General features: G+C 40.9%; 1 protein-coding gene across 1 annotated transcript in view; it reads right to left on the bottom strand.

Annotated features, from left to right (window-relative positions):
• LOC138948848 (kynurenine formamidase-like) overlaps window positions 1-24,897 on the bottom strand; it is a 41,303-nt gene that overhangs the window by 11,742 nt on the left and 4,664 nt on the right. Inside the window, exons 2-11 of the mRNA XM_070320472.1 lie at window positions 17,707-17,753; window positions 15,759-15,849; window positions 15,213-15,323; window positions 12,567-12,621; window positions 9,327-9,412; window positions 8,637-8,715; window positions 6,263-6,366; window positions 3,380-3,458; window positions 2,331-2,466; window positions 1,365-1,469 (exon numbers count right to left, since the gene is read on the bottom strand). Coding sequence (XP_070176573.1) covers window positions 1,365-1,469; window positions 2,331-2,466; window positions 3,380-3,458; window positions 6,263-6,366; window positions 8,637-8,715; window positions 9,327-9,412; window positions 12,567-12,621; window positions 15,213-15,323; window positions 15,759-15,849; window positions 17,707-17,727 — 867 coding nt within the window. The 5' untranslated portion in view covers window positions 17,728-17,753. The remainder of the gene's footprint in view (window positions 1-1,364; window positions 1,470-2,330; window positions 2,467-3,379; window positions 3,459-6,262; window positions 6,367-8,636; window positions 8,716-9,326; window positions 9,413-12,566; window positions 12,622-15,212; window positions 15,324-15,758; window positions 15,850-17,706; window positions 17,754-24,897) is intronic.

The raw sequence follows: 24,897 nt of genomic DNA, 5'->3' as shown, positions 1-24,897 counted from the left end.
GTTTAAGACGGGTAGCCTTTTCAGACCTTAGCATCTCAGACTACGTCAATGCTTTATGTGATTCGGAGTAAGAATATGTAATTTAATCATATTTATATACGGATTGGCGGAACATCTACTGCATAGCTGTTAGTGGCGGGAGATAAGCATGGTAAAGGGGGACACTGCATTCTGTTGTTTTTTCTGGAATTGTTACCGGACTTAGGCAGGGTCCACAGTGTGAGCCCAAGCGAACCACGGGATGTGGCAAGCGTAACCACGGGATGTGGCAAGCGTAACCACGGGATGTGGCAAGCGTAACCACGGGATGTGGCAAGCGTAACCACGGGATGTGGCAAGCGTAACCACGGGATGTGGCAAGCGTAACCACGGGATGTGGCAAGCGTAACCACGGGATGTGGCAAGCGTAACCACGGGATGTGGCAAGCGTAACCATGGGATGTGGCAAGCGTAACCACGGGATGTGGCAAGCGTAACCACGGGATGTGGCAAGCGTAACCACGGGATGTGGCAAGCGTAACCACGGGATGTGGCAAGCGTAACCACGGGATGTGGCAAGCGTAACCACGGGATATCCCGGTTCTGGATCCTGCTCCCTCCAGAAGATCTGAAGCTGGTAGCAAAGCCCCGCAAAACAGCAGCATGGGTGCCGTAAAGTAAGCACATGGTAATGGTATTCACACCCCAACCATGCTGTGTAAATGAAGGTTTGCAGGGGATCTGAAACCCGTTGTTGCCAGCTAACCTGGGGCGTTTTTGGAGGGGTTGAATTTCACGATAAAGCAGTTACCCCCCTAACCATGCTTATATCTTCCGCCAATCCGTGCCCATTTCATGCCAAACTGTTATCTATGTCGTCTTATCAGTCTAGTAAATATGAACTTGACTGATCACAAGTCTTGCGTTTTTATTGATTATCCCCCTTCAGCATGATGGGGGATATTTGTGTTGCATGGTTTGTATGTCTTGTCATAATCATATTTATAGGTTACAACACAAGTTTTCTTTTTTGTATGGCCTTTCTGTCAAGACCCAGCGGATGAATTTCATAAAGGTAAAAGATAGCCTCCAACGAAAACAAACATGCTCAATGAAGCTAAGTTGTCACTGCCTTATCACGATTGCTTTCCTCTACTGATAAGTAGCAACGCTTGTTTGCCTCACTGTTTTGAAGGGGCGCAACTCTGACACAGCCACACCCAATAAACTCCTTTTCAGATTTCTTTGCATAATTTGTTCACTTCCCTTGAACCATGCATTTATAAGTCAACTTTAAATAAGAAAGCCACAAAACTCCTGCAAATTGATCAAAAGTTTTCAAAACATCAGTTGATCATGTATATTATATACAGTTACGTACTCACCTTTGTTAGTGAATATGATGGTTGGCACAACTTTTCCACCATATTAAAATGGTCTGCGTCAGGGATGTCCATGTAACGAGCTCTGACTCCACTGTCACGCAAACTCTGCAACAAAATCACACCACACCATATTTATAATATTTTCAGAATAACGTGACCAACCCACAAACGGTTAACAAAGACTTACAATTCTGCCATTTATTATGGGACAATTTAATGCCATTCTATGACGGGCGTGGTGGTAAGACATCGGCCTCCCAATCAGGAGGTCGTGAGTTCAAATCCCGGTCGCTGCCGCCTGGTGGGTTAAGAGTGGAGATTATTCCGATCCCCCAGGTCAACTTATATGTGCAGACCTGCTAGTGACTTAACCCCCTTCGTGTGTACACGCAAGCACAAGACCAAGTGCGCACGGAAAAGATCCTGTAATCCATGTCAGAGTTCGGTGGGTTATAGAAACACAAAAATACCCAGCATGCCTCCCCCGAAATCGGCGTATGGCTGCCTAAATGGCGGGGTAAAAACGTTCACACATAAAAATCCACTCGTGCTAAAAACATGAGTGAACGTGGGAGTCTAAGCCCATGAACGAAGGAGAAGAAGAAGAAGAAGAAGAAGAAGAAATGCCATTCTATAATTAGTAAACTTGATCGTCAACAACAGAAATCATGAGAGTAAATTTTATTCATAACAAATGTCACAAACATTTGAAGGACTTAAAAGGCATTATCTAAAATCATGAAAATTACCCAAAATAAAAAGCATATACCCTTTTAAGACCCCCAAATTTAAGACACCCCCCCCCCCCCCCCCCCCAATTTCAAGACCAATTTTCAGATTTCTGCTCCCTGAACCACTATAAATTTGACCTTTTTATAACGCTCCCTAATTTTTAAGACACGAGTTTCTGCGATTTTGCTAGGTCTAAAAAGGGGGTTCCAATGTACAATCAAAATGAAGACTCACTTTTTCCAGCTCCCCATTCTGACGGCGGAATTCTGGTGGATCGTACTCTCCCACGGCAATGAGAACATCCCGCTGTGCACTGTGTCGGGCGATGTCTTTCACAAAATTGGCAGGGCTTAACTTCCACGCGTCTTCCCTGTTTGAGGCATAAAGAGAGAAGAGTGTAAGAGTTTGCTAAGATTATTAGCTCTCAAGTCACATAGCAGTCTAATACATGTTCTCGCTCTGTGACTATACTGTCAGTGGGGTCTCGTTTAATAATAATAATTAGGGTATTTATAGGGCGCAAATCCTAAAATAGTTCTAAGCGCCTTACAATCTTAAATATAATAATCTTAATAACAGCAACAATACACATTTAAAAACAAATAAACTTTAAATAAATGCAACACAATTTGCATCATCTAGTGCTGTTGCAGTATGCTCACTGTTTCCAATTCTCATGCCACAAACCACAAGAAAAGAAAAACAAATTGTGAAAGCGGTCTTCCTTTTAATATCTTTATGCAGTTGTTAATTTGATTGCTGCAATGTTGTGCTAATTAAAAGACAGTTTTCCATCTTTATGTCAGGGCTCCCCATAGCGCACGTCCCTGCGTCCTATATGCACTAGAAGCCGAAAACACATACTAGAAATATATGGAGGGGGTCCCTGGACGCACTAGATTTTAAAAGAGCGGGTCCTAGGACGCACTAAATTTCCTTTATCGTGTGTACCGTAGATACCACTTTCAGGCTGCAATCGACGCTTCGCAGTACGCTATACGTGACCACAATGTTTTACAAGTACACTGGGACTTTTCGGCTTTTGGACCCTTGGGACCCTCTAAAATACTGCAGTGGGGGTCCATGGACCCTCTAAAATTTAAAAGTGGAGGTCCCGGGACGCACTAGGAGGGGTGTCCGTGGGGAGCCCTGTATGTAAACATGAAATGAATATTACAGTTTTCTTATGTGATCCGATCCATTCCATAAATACAAAATATGAACAAGAAAGATACACAAAATGTGTAACATAAACCTCACAGAGAAAACAAAGGCTTACTTACTCTGTTAGCCTAAGAGGATCATTCACAGATGTTTTCACAAGAGGACGGAGATCATATACACCACTCAGAAGTACAGCACCTAAAAATCCAAGAAAAACCTTGAGATAACAGCTAAGGAGAAAACAAGTACATGTACAGTGAAACCCCCCTTTTAAGACCTCAAAATCTGAAAAAATGGGGTCTTAAGGGCAGGTGGGCCAGTGCAAAATTGACCAAATCGTTCAAAACACTGTTTTGGGTATTTTAGCAGATTATGTTTCCATAACATACCTATCATCCATGTGTGTCAGTGTTTTTGTCAAAAGTGTCCTATTTATCTGTCAATAAAGACAAAATGTGAACATGTGTGGCATTGATTGTCTTCTGTAGTCGATATTCCCCCGCCAAAAAATGTCTCATTTCAAAGGCTAGTTACGGCTTTGTCCTCAGCAAAACAGTGCATTCACGACATACGAAACTGCGCAGCAGCTCTTGACCTATAACATGACATCAGTGTTTTGATGAATGTTCCATTCACTCAGCCACTAGTCCGTTGCAAAAGCAGCAATCGTAATCGAACGGAATCGAACGGAAATGTCCTTATTTGGAAGGTACTCGACATCCATTGGTTCGTTTCATAAACCGAAATCGGGAACCAGTTTACTTTGTGAGTGCGCATGCTCAGCTTACAAATTTTGCATACGGAAACTACCGAAGAGACTCTCGGCCATGACGGGAACACCCGAAGTTCACTCGGTTTTACAACATCCTGGTTACACATCAAACGATCGGTGACAACCGAAAGCGAATTTTTCTTTGAGAAACAACCTTTAATACGATAACAATGGTTCGAAATAAGAGAGAGGACAATGTCTTTATTAGTTCGGTTAGCAACAACAAGTATTTCCGCTGGTACTAGGCCAAAGTTTGGATTCTGCCGGTGTTTCCGATACAGAGGAAAGCTTTGATCTCCACGCAGATCCACAGGTCGCCATTTCCGAACACGCCATGCATGGCGCAGACTTTTTACGTCTTGCAACTGGCTTGCTTTGCGCTGAATTTGAGTCAGTTTCTGAGCAGTATCTCCTCGACAAGCAAGTCGAGCATTTGCTACGCAAAAAAACAAAAACAGGAGAAAGTATCCAACATCAGTCAGATTATCGGTAATGTTTGCTGGGTCTGCCATTTCACGAACGAAACTGGATCAGCAACTGTTTGTATCAATCTGCACTTTCGTAAATTCCGTCACTGTCACTGTGTCATTTTCTTCACCGCGATACACAGTTCATTGCGAAGAGCTTCCTCAGTAAATCGTTCAGATTCCACGTACGATTTGTTGTCAAAAAACAACTCAAACAAAAGTTTCAAACTCATCATCCGCCATCTTGCTTGTCGAAGCACTAAAGTACTGTATCGATGTAAAAACAAAAGCAGAAAACTTCGACCAACAAATTCAGCGCATAAGACACGACGAGATAACGGAAGGAAAGAAGCCTCGTTCTGGCTCAAGTAAGTTACCGTTAAAAATACCGTTATTCGCATGCAAATACAAACGAGAATCGGGTCATTGATACACGTTTAGCGCTGGGGCAGTATCCCCATGCTGGTTGACAGAGGGAAAGAAGGGATGGACGCATAAATTCTCTGCTGGCGTGCTAAAGGCTAAGTAGTTTGCAATTCAAATAAACTAAGCTGTTCATTCATAACACAGTTTTGTCCTTGTATGTCTGTTTCAATAGTGTTTCTGTGGTGTTCAATCTTCAATGTCGTTTTTCTCAGTTCAGCCATTTTGCCTACGGTTACGTCTTGAGTTACGCGATTTCTCTGGCTGTAATTTAGCTAGAGCAATATTTTCTTTTGTAGTTTGTGCAGAATATAACATTCTAGGGGATTACGAAGGGATTTTGCTGAAATTTTATTATAGTCATATCCAGATTATTTCAAAAAATAATTTCGCAAGCGTTACCCTAAAGTTTGACAGTTGTAACAAAGAAGTGTTCCTAACTCCAAATATAAATATAATAAACAAGATCTGCTTCGTAATCCCCTAGAGCATACCCAGAAGGATAAAATAAAACAATAATTAGAAGTGTGACAATCACATCTGATGAAAATCCGTGTATCTCCTGTACTCCACTTTTGTCTGTATTTTGACTGTTTTTGTCGCGTAAAACAAAAACCAGCAACCGCAAATACAAAACATGACTATTGTTTGTCATCATTTGTTCATTTCTTTCATAAAATAACATTTAGACACAATAGAACATTCAAAATAAAAAAAAAGGTAGTGCACTGGCCCACCTCCCCTTAAAAAGGAGAGTCTTCTTTATCTTCTGCGTTCGTGGGCTGAAACTCCCATGTACACTCGTGTTTTTTGCACGAGTGGAATTTTACGTGTATGACCGTTTTTTACCCCGCCATTTAGGCAGCCATACGCCATTTTCGGAGGAAGCATGCTGGGTATTTTCGTGTTTCTATAAACCCACCGAACTCTGACATGGATTACAGGATCTTTTTCGTGTGCACTTGGTCTTGTGCTTGCGTGTACACACGGGGGTGTTCGGACACCGAGGAGAGTCTGCACACAAAGTTGACTCTGAGAAATAAATCTCTCGCCGAACGTGAGGACGAACTCACGCTGACAGCGGCCAACTGGATACAAATCCAGCGCGCTACCGACTGAGCTACATCCCCGCCCCAAGGAGAGTCTGAAAATGGGGAGTTCCATTGTACAGAAGTTTTATTGCAGTGGAATTCTTTTTTTTTAATTTACTTTGTTTTACTTTTTTACTTGCAAAATTAATCCAAACAGCTAAAAACAAAAAAAGTGACATGTGCCTTGTACATCCTGGTAAAATACTATGAAATTCCAACAAGAAATATAAGTCTTCATTTGGTCTGTACCTTTTATAAGCTCACTATCAAAAGCATCATCATCTTGAAAGGAGGCCGCTAGCATCATGGCTGCCAGGGTAGCGCCTGCGCAATGACCGCTCAGGTAAATACCACTGCAAAAAAGAAAAAAAGGGAAGGTTTTTACCTTTAAAGATATCATCTTTCCCACGTACAAGCGCGACCATGTTCACCGCGATAGATCGATCTATTGTTGTTGATAACGATGGAGTCATTTGAATTGTGTACGTGATTGTGTTGCATTTATTTAAAGTTTATTTGTTTTTAAATGTGAAATTGTTGCTGTTATTAAGATTATTATATTTAAGATTGATTTAAGGCGCTTACGTTGTGTGGTGTTGCTGTTATTGAGATGATTATATTTAAGATTGTAAGGCGCTTAGAACTTTTAGGATTTGCGCCCTATAAATACCCTTTTTATTATTATTATTATTTAAGTTATTGAGACATCCCAGTGCACTAAGGGATTTATAGAGCAAATCGAGAAAATTCATTATTGAACGAAGCGCATAGCGCTGAGTTCAATAATTATTTTCGAGATTTGCTCTATAAATCCCTTAGGCCTTAGTGCACTGGGATTGTTTCAATAACGATATTGTCAGTACCGCCAGAGAAAAAAGAAGATTCAAAACGCACATTTTGCAACGCGCATTTGGATAGGCGTAACTGTGTGGTCAGGTTTGTGTCACTGGATCTACTTTTGTGTGGGCTGTCTCAAGTGTGTCGTGCTTTCGTCACACGCAAACTCTTGTTTTAATTTCTGTTGGTAAATTCCAGTGTAGCGTTAAGCTAAAAAGTGATGATCTTTCATAGAGACCTCATTTAAACTCGGAGAAAGGACTGTGCTCATAGTTATTTGCGATTCGAAACCTTCATCGAGCTTCGACAGATTGACTGTGCAGAGTTTTGCCCCTTGCCACGGTCGACGGAAAGTACATTTTCAAAATAAATGTGGCATGTTTCTCGTGTGGTATCTTCACTCATCGGGGAGTCTGGTACTAAATATGAACGGTAAGAATGCTCTGAACCCTACACGTATTATATCCCCATCGTTTTTTCGTTCACATTTGCCCAACAAGTTAATTTGCTGAGCGGGGTTAATGTCGTCTGCTACTGCTAGGCTACCTGGGCAATCGAACCACTGCAGTCTGCACTGAGTCTGCACGCATGACGCAGGCTGGTAATAAGTCTTATATATATGGTAAGAACGTTCTGAACCTTACACGTTTTCGATTACGATTGTTCTTGCCTTGAAATAATAATTCGGAAACCATTCATTTACTGAACTGATGTAGTCGTATTTCTGTGTAGTCTGCTACAGAGTCGATCGAGTCAGTCTTCCAAACTGGTCTAGCTGGTACGTTATCGGAATAACACTTGTGTTTTCTGTTAGCCGCTGGGAATTGTATACTAACTCATCATTTGGTAATGTGGATGATAAGCTACATGCCACTAACACGGCATATGAGAAGAATCTATGCAAGTCGGCGAAAATTAGATGAAACACAGCGGCTTCTATTTTTAGATCACTGGCACTGGCACAGGCACATGCAATCTGTCAGAAAAAAACCCACTTCTGCTTTAATTGAGAAGCAGGGAATTTATGGTCATTTGGTATTGTGGAGAATATAAGCTACATGTCATTAATTAATTCTGAGGATGAGAGCACAGTCTCGCTTAGGCAAAGGGCGGAAGAATACGCTCTGTGGAAAAGTTAGCGCACTCCAAGAGTGCGCTAACAGTTTTAGCGCATCGCCATTAGCCAATCAACTGGTTCACACCAGTCATGTGACACCAGTACTTACTGACAATTATTATTATTATCATTATTATTATTCAAAAGTTTTTTAAACGAGCTTTATTGTTCTCAGGCCTCATGCAGTCTTTGGTCAGTGTCACTTGTTTTTACCTGACGAATTGTTGTGACCCCTGGTTTGTTGATTGTCTTATATATAGTCGTAGTATGTTTTCTGATTGAACAGCTATCATTATTAACTTGCCACAGGAATGAGTACTCAAATGTAAACCAGATAAAGATAGAATTACGTACAAGTGCCAGCAAGTCAAGCTAACATTAACTAATTCAAAGATCATCAACAAAGAGACTAAAGCGCTCGGAACACAAGACATTTAGGTAAGGCAAGATTAGGTAATATCATTTAATCTGTGAGGTTCAGCTCACAGAATTTTGGGTTGCTTTCCCTCTGCTCTCTCTCTAAAAAACAAAACACCCATCAACAACAAACAAACAATTAAACAACTGTTGGCTGCAAAACTGAATAATAAATTTACGCAATTCAAATGTACAGAAGTTTGATATTTTGATTGTCTGATTGCATGCAGCAAACGACTCTCTAATTTTTACCTAGAGTGACGTTCTTTGGCCAACTTGAAGATGAAGTACATAGCTTGTTTCACCTCTGACAAAATTTCATCCAGTGAAACTGGAAGAGATTTAAAAAGGAAAAGAATTACAATCAAAGGTAAAAATAAAAACAGTAGCATGAATAGGAGTACTGTTTGTCTATGCATACATTTATTCAAACCATAAGAAACAGCAAAATGAAATGAACAAATGAAGTTATACACAAAAGTCATAATCCATTACTTGCAGTAATTAATTCATGCTTTTTAAAACTTGAACATTCCAAATCATATTGCTAAAACGGATACTTCACTACACAGTCTTTTTCCCTGCATGCCTGTATTCATGTTTTCCAAGCTTTGGGACCTTCACTGTGAGCTTGGGATCTTTACCGTGCGCATGCATCCACACAGGGGTATTCGGACACCTAGTAAAGTCTGCAAAGTTGACTCTTGGACACAGTTTTCTCACAGAACTCATCTTCAAACTCATGTCAATACAGTATTTCAAAGCCAGTGCACTACCAACTGAGGTAACGACCCACCCACTAGCTTATCAAAATGCCTGCTCTATAGAAATAAAAACACAATAAATAAAAAAAAAACATAAAGATGAAAAAACAAAACAAAAAAAAACATTTAATTTTTTTTTTAAATAAAAAAATAAACAAACAAATCAAAAGTAACTGACCATCAGGACACAGCTCATGACCGATAGTAATGACCGTTGCTCCTGCTGCTGTTAGGGGCTGGGCCAGGAACCCTGCGTTTTCACGACTGCAAACACAATAGATGTTGACAACTCAATCAACTCATCAAAGTTCGAGTCCTTCATCTGTGTTGTGTATATTTGTGTTGTGTATATTTGTGTTGTGTATATTTGTGTTGTGTATATTTGTGTGTGTGTGTGTGTGTGTGTGTGTGTGGATGTGTGTGTGTGTGTGTGTGTGTGTGTGTTTGTGTCTGTGTGTGTTAGTGTGGATGTGTGTGTGTGTCCGTGTGTGTTAGTGTGGATGTGTGTGTGTGTGTGTATGTGTGTGTGTGGTTGTATTCACGTGTGTGAATAGAATAGAATAGAATAGAATAGAATAATCTTTATTGCCATGAAACACACAGTTTATAAGGCACATAATTAATTAACAAAGAAACTGTAGTAAAAGAAAACATCACCGTTTTTTGAAACATTCGTAAACAAACTGTGCTAGCTGGGTTTGTAGTTTGGGTATTTGTAATATTTGGCTTGGAAGAGTGTATTGGCCTGAATAGGCTATGCTTGATATGAATTTTTCTCTAATGGAAGTATATTTGGTGCATTTATCCAACAAATGTATTTCATCCTCTATCACATTACATTTTTTGCATAATCTGTCATTTACTGGTGTATTTAAATGTCGACCCTTTTCAATTTCTAAATCGTGTGCACTTATTCTTAACTTTGTTAATGCTTTTCTGTGATCTAAATTTTTTACCTCATTGATATAAGATTGCAATTCGTATTTCCTCGAGTCTGTTACTTTTGCGTAGAATTTTAATTTTGAACTTCCTTCAGACTTTTTATTAATCCAGAATTTTATGAATTTGCATTCTAATTTCTCTTGTATGGCTTTTTGTAACTTTTTAGAATTAAATGTAGATTGATTTTGCAATATCAAAGTGTGTGTGTGTATGTGTGAGTGTGTGTGTGTGTTAGTGTGGATGTGTGTGTGTGTGTGTGTGTGTGTGTGTTTGTGTCCGTGTGTGTTAGTGTGGATGTGTGTGTGTGTGTGTGTGTGTGTGCATGTGCGTGTGTTAGTGTGGATGTGTGTGTGTGTGTCTGTGTGTGTTAGTGTGGATGTGTGTGTGTGTGTGTGTGTGTGTTTGTGTCTGTGTGTATGTGTGTGTGTGTGTGTGTTTGTGTCCGTGTGTGTTAGTGTGGATGTGTGTGTGTGTGTGTGTGTGTGTGTGTTTGCATGCGTGCATGCCTTGAAAAAGCGAGGGGAGTCTTAAATCAGGGTGTCTCAATAAACTCGAACTCGAAAACTTTATTACCGAGGGATGATAGCATTAGGTCCATATGGTCCTTTCTTACAGCTAGTCCCTGCTATAATACACACATGAAACGAAGAACAAGTATGAAGAATAAAAAAAGAAATCAAATAAAACACAATCATGTAGGGAAAAGTATAACAAACATTAGTGTGCTTGTGGAAGCATAATATACATTTTCTCTTTTACGCACCCTCACACACACTCGCACAAATTGTACACCGACTTAACAAAAGGAGGAGGAGGTGTGTGTGTGACTTGAATGAGGGGTCTTAAAACAGGAGTCTTAAATTAGCGGGTCAGAACGAGGGGGTGGGGGGGTGGTATGGTGTGTGTGTGTGTGTGTGAGTTAAATTAGGGGTCTGCAATAGACGAATTCCAGAAATAACTCGTTATCCCCTATTGACATTGTCATGGGTGTTACTGGGAAAAATCAAAAAACCTGAAAGGCAGGGGTCCAAAATGCTCAAGTTTGAAAGAAAGTTTCTGGACACCGACGAAACCAAATCATAATAAGCAAGATGGCGCCAAATCGAACCGAGAAAGCACGCGAACCGGTGTCAAAAGTCGGATCGGAACCGCTGCTATTTATTTCAACTTAGCGAAACGAAGCTTTTTTCTCTTTTTTTTTGTTTTGAAAACCCGGAAAACCGGAATTTCCGGCTTCAGATTTTTTCAAAAACCGGAAATCCGGCAAAAGCCGGAAGAGTAACACCCATGCATTGTAGGACAGTCACTAGCAAGAGGGTGTGTCGGAACATAGACCATTTATCCTGGACCGCCAACTAGCTCTCTCTCCGCTCTTTCTCTCTACATAGACCATTTATCCTGGACCACCAACTAGCTCTCTCTCCGCTCTTTCTCTCTATTACGAGGTAGCGGCCTCTCGCATTTAGGAACCTACGCTTACATGGCCTTTCAGAAATCAGGGGGATGTCATATCCGGTGTCGATTGTAAACATGGACGAAGTTGCCGAGGTAAGTTCTGAAAATGCTAAAATAAACTCAGCTAAAGTGCATATGGAACATGTTTATCGATGAGTTTTGTTAAGTTTAGTTTGGAGTTTTGGAAAATCCAGTTCATTGTCACCTCCCATTGTCACAAATAACTGGAGCGTGCTTTCTTTTCACTGTCTTCGAATAGCTGGCCTTTCACACCGGACGCTAAGCGCCCCTGAAAGTCGAGCGTGGTTACCTCGAAGGGTCACGTGACGAGTTGGCGGTCCAGGCTATTTGGTCTATGGTCTGAACCACGTGGAAAGGAGCATGTGTGGATTGTTTGTCTCACTAAAAGAAACGCTATTCACTCTTTCACAACCAGTACACACCCAAAAGAGTTATTTCTGAACATCGTCAATTGCAAAGGATACAACAAGTGCATGCATATATGTGACCCTCCACCACGAAATGAGTCGCATGTCACCTTTGCATGATTTTCATGTTTTTACATTTTCCTAAAGAGTTTTTAATGCTCTATCCAATGATAAAAACCGTTTTAGAAAAGAGCGAAAACTGTTTGAGTTATAAGCCTGTGACTAAGGTGATCCTCCCACTGTTACCATACACTCCCCGGACTTATATTAAGCCTAGCGCAGAACCGCGCGAGGTGACATGCGACTCATTTCGTGGTGGAGGGTCACATATATAAAAATGTTTACTCGCTTACATACAACTAGATTCCTCCTTGCATCCTCTTTCTATCAAATCAGGCCTGGGAATGAGTAAAAGTGGTTTGGGCGTAACTGACGGGAAAATGTTGTGTTTTAAGCATTTTTGAGGGCGCACGGAGGCTCTTTTTTGACACAATTAGAAAAGGACTTCGTCGTATTTACGACGAAAGGCGTATCATTCCCAGGCCTGATCAATACAAATGTACTACATGGAATAATTAATTGATGCCACTCACCCAACACTTGTCTCCTGCCAGAAACCTCCTTGAATGTATGCAAAAATGGGTGACCCTGAAACCAGTTAACAAAGATCATCATTATAATCATTACTATCACCATTATCTTTGTCATTATTAGTATCAAATCATAATATTTAAAAAAACAATTAAAGTACATGTATTACCATCAACATAATGTCGATCATTCTGATTTTTCCTTCACCAAGGTGGGGCACTAAGGCAGAAGGGGTCTGTGTCTACCAAAAAGTGGGTGCATTTTCTGTAGGAAAGTACGCTACCGGTCACTCTTGTGCCAAGCGTGTGGCTTACCTCAGCGTTGCAGTTTGACAGAAGGACTTGATGAATTTTGTCATTTCTTCAATAAAAATTAAAACAGTGATTCGAATCTTTTTGAAAAAAATAAAGAAGGATTGAAACATGTCAAATTCTGCATACAGGAAAACACCTACAGGGTACGCACTCACTTTTGGTAGACATGGACCCCTTCTGCGGTACTAAGAGCTGTATGATAGGATGAACGTGGGTGAAAGAGTTGCCCATGGCTTTGTTACAGGCCAGTGCTCACATGAACCGAAAGTTCAAGCTGGCGCCATCACCAACCTGTGCCTGCGGTCAAGAGGACCAAACAGCGAAACACATCTTACAGCGATGTCCCTTACTAGATGAGGAACGAAAAGAAGTGTGGCCGTCACCAACTCCCTTGCAGACCAAACTATACGGCAGTCGACAGGAGTTGGAGAAAACGACAACATTTATCACCAGTGCAGGACTGATTGTGTAACCTCTGCGAACGCCAAGAAGAAGAAGTTACAGGCCAGTTACTGTAGCTATAACCTTGATTTGATGAATGTGGGCGTTAACTGTCTTATTAGCCCCAGTATCCCCGGTTGCCTAACCTTTCTTCCCTGCTCAATTCACTTTTAATGCACTTCTTTACTGTCTTTGCCCCAGTACTCCCTGTTGCTTACATTTCTTCTCTGCTCAATTCACTTTTAATGCACTTCTTTACTGTCTTTGCCCCAGTACTCCCTGTTGCTTACATTTCTTCATTGCTCAATTCACTTTTAATGCACTTCTTTACTGTCTTTGCCCCAGTACTCCCTGTTGCTTACATTTCTTCATTGCTCAATTCACTTTTAATGCACTTCTTTACTGTCTTTGCCCCAGTACTCCCTGTTGCTTACATTTCTTCATTGCTCAATTCACTTTTAATGCACTTCTTTACTGTCTTTGCCCCAGTACTCCATGTTGCTTACATTTCTTCATTGCTCAATTCACTTTTAATGCACTTCTTTACTGTCTTTGCCCCAGTACTCCCTGTTGCTTACATTTCTTTACTGTCTTTGCCCCAGTACTCCCTGTTGCTTACATTTCTTTACTGTCTTTGCCCCAGTACTCCCTGTTGCTTACATTTCTTTACTGTCTTTGCCCCAGTACTCCCTGTTGCTTACATTTCTTTACTGTCTTTGCCCCAGTACTCCCTGTTGCTTACATTTCTTTACTGTCTTTGCCCCAGTACTCCCTGTTGCTTACATTTCTTTACTGTCTTTGCCCCAGTACTCCCTGTTGCTTACATTTCTTTACTGTCTTTGCCCCAGTACTCCCTGTTGCTTACATTTCTTTACTGTCTTTGCCCCAGTACTCCCTGTTGCTTACATTTCTTTACTGTCTTTGCCCCAGTACTCCCTGTTGCTTACATTTCTTCATTGCTCAGTTCCCCTTTAATGCACAAATACCTCTTCTTCTTCTTCGTTCATGGGCTTAGACTCCCACGTTCACTCATGTTTTCAACACGAGTGGATTTTTACGTGTATGACCGTTTTTACTTCGCCATTCAGGCAGCCATACGCCGATTTCGGGTGAAGCATGCTGGGTATTTTCGTGTTTCTATAACCCACCGAACTCTGACATGGATTACAGGATCTTTTCCGTGCGTACTTGGTCTTGTGCTTGCGTGTACACACGAAGGGGGTTAAGACACTAGCAGGTCTGTACATAAGTTGACCTGGGAGATCGAAAAAATCTCCACTCTTAATCCACCAGGCGGCAGCGACCGGGATTCGAACTCACGACCTCCCGATTAGGAGGTCGACGTCTTACCACCACGCCACTGCGCCCGTCCACAAATACCTTAGTATCCCCTTTTCTCCAACTTTTTTCCCCTGTTGAATTCACCTTTCCAGCTTCAACGCCACAATTAATTTATCAACAACGTATCTGACAGCCCTGCCATCACTTGATTTATTTTTCCTAATCAAATGAAAGAGTGGCTTTTATCTTTAAAAAAACCAACAACAAAAAACACTCAACTGGTTCAAATCTGCTGGCCGATGTGAATGCGTGATGTATTGTGTACAAAAATTCCATCTCACACGGCATAAATAAACCCTGCGCCTTGAATATGTGCGCGATATAAATTGCATAAAATAAAAAATAAAAAAATAAATCCCTGCGCTCAGAACTGTACCCACGGAATACGCGCGATATAAGCCTCATATTGATTGATTGAAAAGAAGCAGTGGAAAACCAAAACTAAAAAATGTTTAGGTTGGAACCTGCAGTACAAATCAAGAAGTAAAAATGAAAGGGCTATGCACAAGTTCTTGTTGGCTGTCTTATCCCTGGGATCCCTTGTTCCCGCACCTTTCTTCCCTGCTGAATTCTTCTGAGTGTAGACATCAAGCTTCTGTTTTTCTGTGCTGCCGTAACTGATGTCTGCTTCTACGTCTAGGCACCACTTCGCTTCACGTGTGTCTGTGGAGATAAAAATGACAGCGGATATCAGTATATTTAAGCAACACGTGCACATAAGAAGAGCACAAGAAAGAGAAGAAATAGATTGAATGATGGAACACGAGACAAACAGAAAGACTAGAGTCTTAATATCACCCCAAACCTTGCCACCCACGCCCCTAACCCCCGCCCCCTCGATCCTCATCTCTCTTCAAGCAACACAAGCACACAGCAAGAAGACAAAAAAAGTGAAAAAAATAAATTGAATGATGGAACACAAGGCAGACAGAAAGTCTAAATATAGTCTAGTTTTAATATCATCCCAAACCTTGCCACCCCCCTCCCCATCTCTCTTTAAGCAACATGCATAACACATGCACACAGCAAGAGGACAAAAAAGTGAAGAAATAGAATGAATGATGGAACACAAGGTAGACAAAAAGACTACAGTCTTACACTCATTCAAAACCTTGTTATGGGATTCCAGAACTTCTTGTGGACTCATTCGGTGGGACCATCGGCTTGGTGAGTAGTGATACTCCAGCTCCTGAAAAGCACACGCGTGCACAATCAAGCATGAATGCATGCACACACACACACACACACAGGCACACACACACACACACACATACACACACACACACACACACACACACACACATTCATGAAAATAATCTTCTTCTTCTTCTTCTTCTTCTGCGTTCGGGGGCTGAAACTCCCACGTACACTCGTGTTTTTTGCACGAGTGGAATTTTACGTGTATGACCGTTTCTTACCCCGCCATTTAGGCAGCCATACGCCGTTTTCGGAGGAAGCATGCTGGGTATTTTCGTGTTTCTATAACCCACCAAACTCTGACATGGATTACAGGATCTTTTTCGTGCGTACTTGGTCTTGTGCTTGCGTGTACACACGGGGGTGTTCGGACACCGAGGAGAGTCTGCACACAAAGTTGACTCTGAGAAATAAATCTCTCGCCGAACGTGGGGACGAACTCACGCTGACAGCGGCCAACTGGATACAAATCCAGCGCGCTACCGACTGAGCTACATCCCCGCCCCCATGAAAATAATCAAATGTGCTTGCACAAAAGTGTACACAAAGTGTTCATTTATATATTTTTCTTACACATAGGAGCTACACAGTTAATTAATTCAGATTCTTGACATAGACATCCATCCAGGTCTGTGCATGCCAGACTGACAGAAAGCCTCTTCAGCTAAACATTGATTCACAATCACTGATTCTGTCAAACCTGTCTGTAAATCCCAAAGGACAAGGTAAAAGTGGTTGTTGCAGATATATCATAGATGCAGGGTTTGATTTACTACTAGTGCGCCCTGCGCCATTGGTGCATTACATATGAAAATGTCCCATCACAATTCCCTTCAGTGCGTCAAAGCCAGGGCGCATTGAGATTACGTACCACTGCGACACCAAATGTACACTTTACATCGGATTAAACACACACACACACACACACACACACACACACACACACACACACACAGAGATAACACGATATAGCGGCTAATTCTCAGATGGCACCATATTGCACCCTTTTGCATCTTTGGTCAAAACGCGTACAGGCCTCTTTGGCGCTAATTGCCTTCGACTATGTCCCATCGGAATTTGGTTGAGTGGGACAAATGTCCCATTGCCTTTTTCTCCCAGGCTAAACCCTGTAGATGGTCATTACGACAGGGTCAATCCCTCTAACACGAGCCTCTAAGTTCACTTTGACATTCCAGTACACATTGAACACACACACACACATGCTGCTTCATATGATGTGTGGAATATGAATTTTATCAGAAATCACCTATCATGATCATTATTAGGCACAAAAAAAAAAATTGTCTGTTTCTGGTCACCCGACCGACCCTAAATTTCGGGGCCGACCCTAAACTTTTTTTTTCCAAACCCAAATTTTTTTTTCTCTTCTTTTTGGTGGTAAAGGACAGGGTGAGAAAATGAACAACAAAAACGTGTGAAAACGAAAGTCCGCTGACGATTTGTAAATGTGTTGAGTGTCTTGTCTCTATGTATAGTGAATCCAGTCTCTTTGCGCGATTTTTAAAGTTAGTTTTATTGGTCTACATTTGGGGTAAAAAAAAAAATAAATAAATAAAAAAATAAAAAAAAAATCCCGACCTACCGACCCTATTTTTTTTTAGCCATGTTACCAGAAACAGACAATTTTTTTTGGGGGGCCTTACCTGTAATTATTATAGATCTAACCTTGTTTTTCACCCACTCTACTTGAAAGTCACTATGGTTTAACCAATCTTCTCTTGAAGGATTAAAAAACAAGTCTTTCTAAAATCTAAAACATTTTTTATAAGATGAAAGCCAATTGTCGGACGAAAATACTCTTTATGCTGGGATATAGATAATACCACACCTGCTCTGGAATGGAAGACATGGCTCATAACCCAACAGGACCAGCAACTGAAAGCAATTGTTACAATATTAATACAGATGGAGTTGTTTTAATATATCTTTTTGAAATTGTTTTGTATCTAATAAAAGTTATTTTCTGTGTGGACATAAACAAATTAAAAAAAAACCAGCCACACACACACACAAAGTTACTGCTCTACTAAGTTAGTATATGCTGTTTGTGTATTTAACTCAATAAATTCTGTCTACAAAAGACAGCTATACAGAACAAGCTACCAATTAAAACAGCTGTAAACCTACTGCTAATACATATTTTATTTCAGTGTTAGCATGGTTAAAGGGAGGATTCGGGGTGAGGTACAATCTTGCTTTCACAATAAACAAACAAAAAATGAGGTAGTGTTCTAAGAAATTTATTTTGGATAAAGCATTTCCTTTAAATCAGTTTTCAGATTACAATCATATGTTCAACCGACAAAATATAAAAGTTCTTCTGTTTAAATTACTTAGTTTCAAAAATACCAAATCTCCTCTCTAAAAATCTAAAACTCTCTCATCAAAAACCAGACACAACCAGGGGTCCACTAGACCAAAAAATATCCATCGTGAATCAAACGCTTGCTGATCGATGATCAACAACAAAAAGGTTACCCCTGGAAAATAAAACAACACAGCATAAGTATAATTCAACAATCATCAAGATAAAATTTCAGTTTCACTAGAACACTTTTTTATACACCATAGAACAAAACAAAAAGAACATAACACATGATACAACACAATACGTAAACAATACAATGTTATTGTCATGACTGAAGAATGGAATACACTAGGAATATCATATCATGTAATACATGATATATGGAATCCAACCCAATCAGAAATATTGTCTAAACCACAGCCCCACTTGTCTGTGATAACAATGATTCCTCCATAATAGATAGAAGTTATGTTAAGACTATATCAGACACAGCTACAAGCAGAGTCAATCAAAACTATACTTCATCCATTTAGTGATTAGCTATAAGCATAATCACCCTTACAGAAAACCTAAGACATTCACTTGATGTCTCAAATTATTCTTGATGTAACCAGTTGCAGTGCACACTCGAAATTACATCTCTCATAAAGCCGACAGTTAACAAAACAACTGTGCAGACTTAATCTCAGTTCGCGTGGTGATTCCTCTTATCTCAATACAGTGCCTATGTTCCATTTCTTACAACCATGAACAATCCACACAAAACAAATACTTCAGTCTTCCTGTGCTCCGCACAACAACAGTTATGCAATACCCAAATTAATGACAAATCAACTTGAATTAATTGCAGAAATGAATAAGTTGTTAACACTTATCATTTCTATGCCTCAAAACAAGAACAAACAACATCTTGAAACTTTTAGGAAAACCACATGGCCAGGCACCATGTAAGTAAATCATGCAACAAAGGAAAATCAAGTTTTATCAAATATAGTCCTAAAATAATAATCAACTATTACTCACAACTGATACATAAAAAGACATCTTGTATAATCAAAACATTATAGTAAAAACACTAACCTATCATGTCACAATTCATTTCTTCTACAACTTCATACCATCACTTTGCTCAGACACCACATGGTCTTTCTGGCATCTTTCCCAGAATCTCATAATTAATTTCAATCCCAAGAATCCTTCAAGAATAAAAAGTGCCACCTCATATAACTTTTCAAAACAGTACACAATACATATTAGAAACAAACTAACTTAATATTTAAGCCATTTCTTACCTGGTTTAGGAATAAAACGTTTTATAATTCAGGACAAATTTGGGCTGGATCAGCTGGTTCAGTCAGATTCTCAAGGAAAGGAAGATTCAAGTCTTGTAGAAACCCAAAGGTAATTATTAATTTAGAACAGTTTACCTCTTAACAAATAAAACAACATTTCCAAATATTCACTAAAATTACCAAGCTTCAATTAAGCATCTTTCAAATAATTTCTAAACACTAAATATATTTTTAAAGTTCCCAAAAACTATAAACTATAACATTCCTGGTTATTAAAAACTGGGATCCAAGACATGTCTATACTCTTAAACTAAAACAAATTTTCTAATAATAATATTCTAAAACATCATTAAATCATTACTAAATAGTACAAGTAAAGCATAACTAAACAATAATACAACTTTAGACCTTACAAAACAAAATGGTAAAAAACGAATTGGAACCAAACAAGGGAAGTAATTCAAATCATCAAATATTTTAGAACAGCCACAGTTCTTCCCCTTGAGTTGATATAGAAGTTTCTCAGAGCAGCTAACTAGTAAACTGTGAAAGAACTACTAATCTTTCACTGGTTTACATACACCCCTCCAAAGAAAATGTTTCCTTATTTTCTCAAAAAATTGGAACATTTCCCAAAAAATTAAATAACATTTTAACAAAAATGTTCACAAAACCATAATTGTTCCCAACAACTGAACACAGTACAAAACACAACATAAATGCAAGTCATTAGCTATACTTTCCTTCCTGAGTATATATTCAAAACGTCTGGAGAAAACAAAATCTTTTGTCAACTCTTCATAGCACCAAAACACTGTTGCAACTAGCAGTCACAACAATAGGTTACTCTCCACAATTCCACTTAATTGTAGCACCGTCAAAATCATATCATCATCAAAAGGAACAATTCTTTTGAAAATAAAAAATGACCAATCTCAGTAAATCTCACTGTTCAACAATCTTACAATAGCAAGTAAAGTTAAGTAAGACTGCAAAAATCTCAACATCAAAATCATCAACACATATGCTTATGACCGAAAAACCGAAAATGCACAAGCATAACATGTAGATTTATCCTCTTTAAAAATACAAACACTATCAAAGAACTTAATACAGTTCTCTAAAAACTCAAAACCAAAATATTCACAATAATCACATGAATATTTGTTCACATCAGCACCAAAATATCCTGTTTTGACTTCAACAAAGCAAACAATCCTCAGAACCAAATTCTGAACTTCAAAAGAAACAAGATCAGACAAAAAAATAACAAAGCATCAAATGACAACTCAGAACATGATCATGAACACAAATGTATGATTGTCCGAAGAGCATCCTCTATGTCCCTAGCCATACCATCTGACATGGGTATGTCCTGCAGTGTTACCAAGGACTGAGTCACTACCTCGGATAGTCGACAATTTACCAGACGTTCCAGACCCACACGATGACACAGGTTAAGCCTTTCTACAGGTCGTCTTATTCGAGTCGATCGCCTGCGTGGGGGTGATCTAGCAGAAGTTTCTCCCTCAGTCTCAGAAATTTCTTCCTCACTCCCAGAAGTTTCTTTCTCATTCCCAGAAGTTTCTTCCTCATTCCCAGAAGTTTCTTCCTCAGTCTCGGTCTCTTCTGACGATGCATCTGCTTGCTCTCCTGATGAACTGTCTTCTGACTCAGACTTAGCCTTTTCACTGTCATCTCGGGTAGAGGGGACAAAGGCTGGAGCATTAACATTCAACCCATCTCTCTCAAGTTTGATTAAAACTTGAAAAGGTTCCATATCAGTCTCCTCCTGTTCATCATCTGACTCGATGACTGGGATGTTCTTCTTGGGAATGTTGCGTCTGGGTGCAGGTGTAGGTCGTACTGCCATTGTGTCACCTCCTAGCATACCGATCGGAAGGAGAAGATTTCTGTGCAGCGTTCGCTTGGGACCACTGCCCGTCTCCTCTTGAACCGTGTATACTGGAACGTTAGACGACTTTGACACAACAATGTAGACTCCCTTCTCCCACCTGTCTGTCACCTTGGAGACAATCCTGGGTCCCAGTCGTCGAACCAAGACCCGGTCTCCACATTCCAACTCAGCTGCATGAGCAGCAGAATCGTATCTGGCCTTGTTTCTGTTTGCTGACTTGGTCATATTTGCTGTGGCCAAGTCGTACGATTTCTTCAGCTGCTCTTTCAGTGTTCTGACGTACTGCCGTGGGGTTCTTTTGTCTTTACTCAGATCTATACCAAACGCTAGATCAATCGGCAGCCGTGGTTGTCTCCCGAAAAACAAGAAATACGGACTAAAAGAAGTGCTTTGGTGAATACAGCAGTTGTACGCGTGGACTGCTGCGGGTAAGCTTTTCCTCCAGTCAACCTTTTGCTCATCTTCCAGACTTCGCAACATGTGGATTAGTGTTCTGTTCCACCTCTCCACCGGATTCCCAGAAGGGTGGTAAGGTGTCGTCCTACACTTCTTTATGCCTGCCAGATCGCATACTTCCTTCAGAAGTTGTGACTCAAAATCACGTCCCTGATCTGACAGAATGCGTTTAGGAAACCCATAGATCATGAAGAAATTGTTCCACAGAGCCTTAGCCACAGTCTTAGCAGTCTGGTCTTTAGTACAAATGGCAGTACCAAACTTGGTAAAATGATCCATTACCACTAAGATATTCTGCTTCTGTCCCTTCACATCAATAGTAAGATAATCGATGGAGAGTAGCTCAAGAGGGAATGATGTCTCTATGCTGTTCATAGGAGCTTTCTGTTGACGCGCCCCCCTTCGAATACAGCGACTGCATTTCTTGATCTTAGTTTCAATGTCTCGAGCCATGTACGGCCAAAAGAAACGGAGTCTGGCTTGTCGGATTGCGTCTTCAGCATGTGTATGGAACAAATCCTCATGGACTCCCCTCATGGCTTCAGCCCTATGGGAGGAAGGAACAACTAGCTGCCACCTAATGTTGTCTTCTTCCAGCACTCTTCTGTATAAGACACCGTCCTTCACCTCTAATTTTCCCTGTTCTTTGGCAAGCATCTTCAACTCGGGGGTACAGTGTTCTGTTTTGCTGGCATCCAACTTCACTCTCTGTTCCAAGTGTTTTATCACTATCGCTAAGTTTTTGTCTTCCAGCTGAAGTTTTCGCCAGCAGCGCTCAGATCTCGGTGTTGGTTCTTCAGGCGGGCCTAGAATGTCATCACTAATCAGTTCCGGGTTCTTGACTAAATGTTCAACTGCTGGGTACCACTCTGACTCAGAATCCTGAAATTCTGTGTCGTCTTGAAACTGTTCGCGATGCTGGACTGACTGGCGACAAAGAGTAGCAGTACGACGGACTCCCTTAGCGGTGAGGATGGCACACACAGTTTCCCGGTTCAATTCTACGGTTGCCTGGGCCTCTTCCTCAAACCTTTTTGCCTTATCGCGCAGGAACTCAGTCTCCTCCATCATTTTCTGGTACTCTAGGTCTTCTTCAGGCGGCTCCTGCGGACGTCGGGATAGAGCATCGGCATCGACGTGAGTTGTCCCCTTCTTATACCTCAGTTGAAAGTCAAAGATTGATAGTGATGAAAGCCAACGGTGACTGGTCGCGTCAAGTTTTGCATTTTTTAGAATGTAGCAGAGCGGATTGTTGTCCGTCATGACGGTCACTGGCGAGCCCAGAAGATAGTCGCTGAACTTGTCGCTCATGGCCCACTTCAGTGCAAGAAATTCCCGTTTGTGTGCCGGATAATTCTGCTCAGACTTGTTCAATCCCCGGCTTGCGTAGGCTATCACCTTCAACTGTTTGTCCTGTTCCTGGTACAGTACGGCGCCTAGACCTGTGCCACTGGCGTCGCAATGAAGAGTAAAAGGTTTTCTCTTGTCGGCAATCCCCAGAACAGGTGAATTTGTGAGCGCTTGAATGATCGACTGGAATGCTTTTTGTTGTTTCTCACCCCACAGATGGGAAATATCTGACGAGAGACTCAGAGTGGGCTTCTTTGATCCTGTCTTCTTCTTGCACTTAGCTGGAACATATCCTATCGTCAAGTCATTCAGGGGTTTTGCCAGACTGGCGAAGTCTTCGATAAAACGGCGATAAAACCCTGCAAAACCAAGGAAAGACTTGACCTCTTTCACGGTGGAGGGTCTTGGCCATGAAGTGACAGCCGCAAGTTTCTCTGGGTCAGGGCGTATGGTCCCCTCTGATATCATGTAACCCAGATGACGGATCTCGGTGGCTCCGAAAATACATTTGGACGGATCAAGCTTCAAATTGAATTTTCTCAGTCTTTCGAGCACTTTCACTGTTCTTTCCTCCAGTTCTTCAAGCGACTGTGCATGAATCAAAATATCGTCCAGAAATATTATCAGCTCAACAAGATTCATGTCACTAAAAACAGTCTCCATGAGTCTCTGAAAACAAGCGGGAGCATTCACTAGTCCTTGGGATAACCTATCCCACTCAAACAAACCAAAAGGAGTAATAAATGCTGACACTTTGCTGGCATGATCAGACATGGGAACCTGATAATAAGCTTTACACAGATCCATGCTGGAAAAATACTTAGCTCCGCTTAGTGTCAAAAACAGATCCTCAACCTTTGGGATGGAGTAGCTATCTCTCACTGTACGTGCATTAACTTTTCTGTAATCAACACACATTCTGAGCGCACCAGTCTTCTTTCTCACAAGGACTATGGGACTTGCAAAAGAAGAGTTTGATGGTCGTATGACCTTTGAATCCAACAACCCCTGAATATGTTGTCGGCATTCCTCAAAGTCTCTTGGAGAAAGAGGTCTTGCTCTTTCTCTGATGTCAGGTCCAGGCTGCAGCTCAATGTCAAAAAGTCCTGTCTCAGCCCGACCAATGTCAAACTCACTTTTAATAAAAACATCACTAAAACTGTCCAGTCGTTTTCCAAAACGATCACACCACTCAGGCGGAGCTTTCTCACCAAACTGAAACTTTAGTCCTGAGGGTTCTGAGGATGTGGTAGTAGTTGCACTGCAAGCATGTACAGTATTGCTGTCACTGTCACTGTCAGTACTCTCACTGGGTGACAACGTACTCAATAGTTTGTGAAGGTCATACTCAGCATGTACAACAAACAAATCTGCAACAATCTGACGTTTTCTAACAACAATGTTACAATCAGAACTGTTACATAAAAAGACTTTAAGACGGGGTAGAGCACTGGTAGGCACCTTGCAACTGATCACCCTCAGACCTTCAGGTAGGGTATGAAAAACTGGCTCTTGAACAAGAACTGAACTTCGCGTACTTGGTACGTGAGCTCCGCTGAAACCCTTGACCTCAACGGTCTCACCGGCCGGGACAGTGACATCCTTTTCAAGTAGTCTCACTGAACCAAGCCGTCCGGTCTCATTTCTGGCTAAGTCTTTGTATGCAAAAGCTACTTCACTTCTGAGAGGTAACAC

This window comes from Littorina saxatilis, linkage group LG15, assembly GCF_037325665.1.
Source record: "Littorina saxatilis isolate snail1 linkage group LG15, US_GU_Lsax_2.0, whole genome shotgun sequence".
Taxonomy (NCBI): domain Eukaryota; kingdom Metazoa; phylum Mollusca; class Gastropoda; order Littorinimorpha; family Littorinidae; genus Littorina; species Littorina saxatilis.
This window is presented reverse-complemented; position numbering and strand designations above follow the sequence as displayed.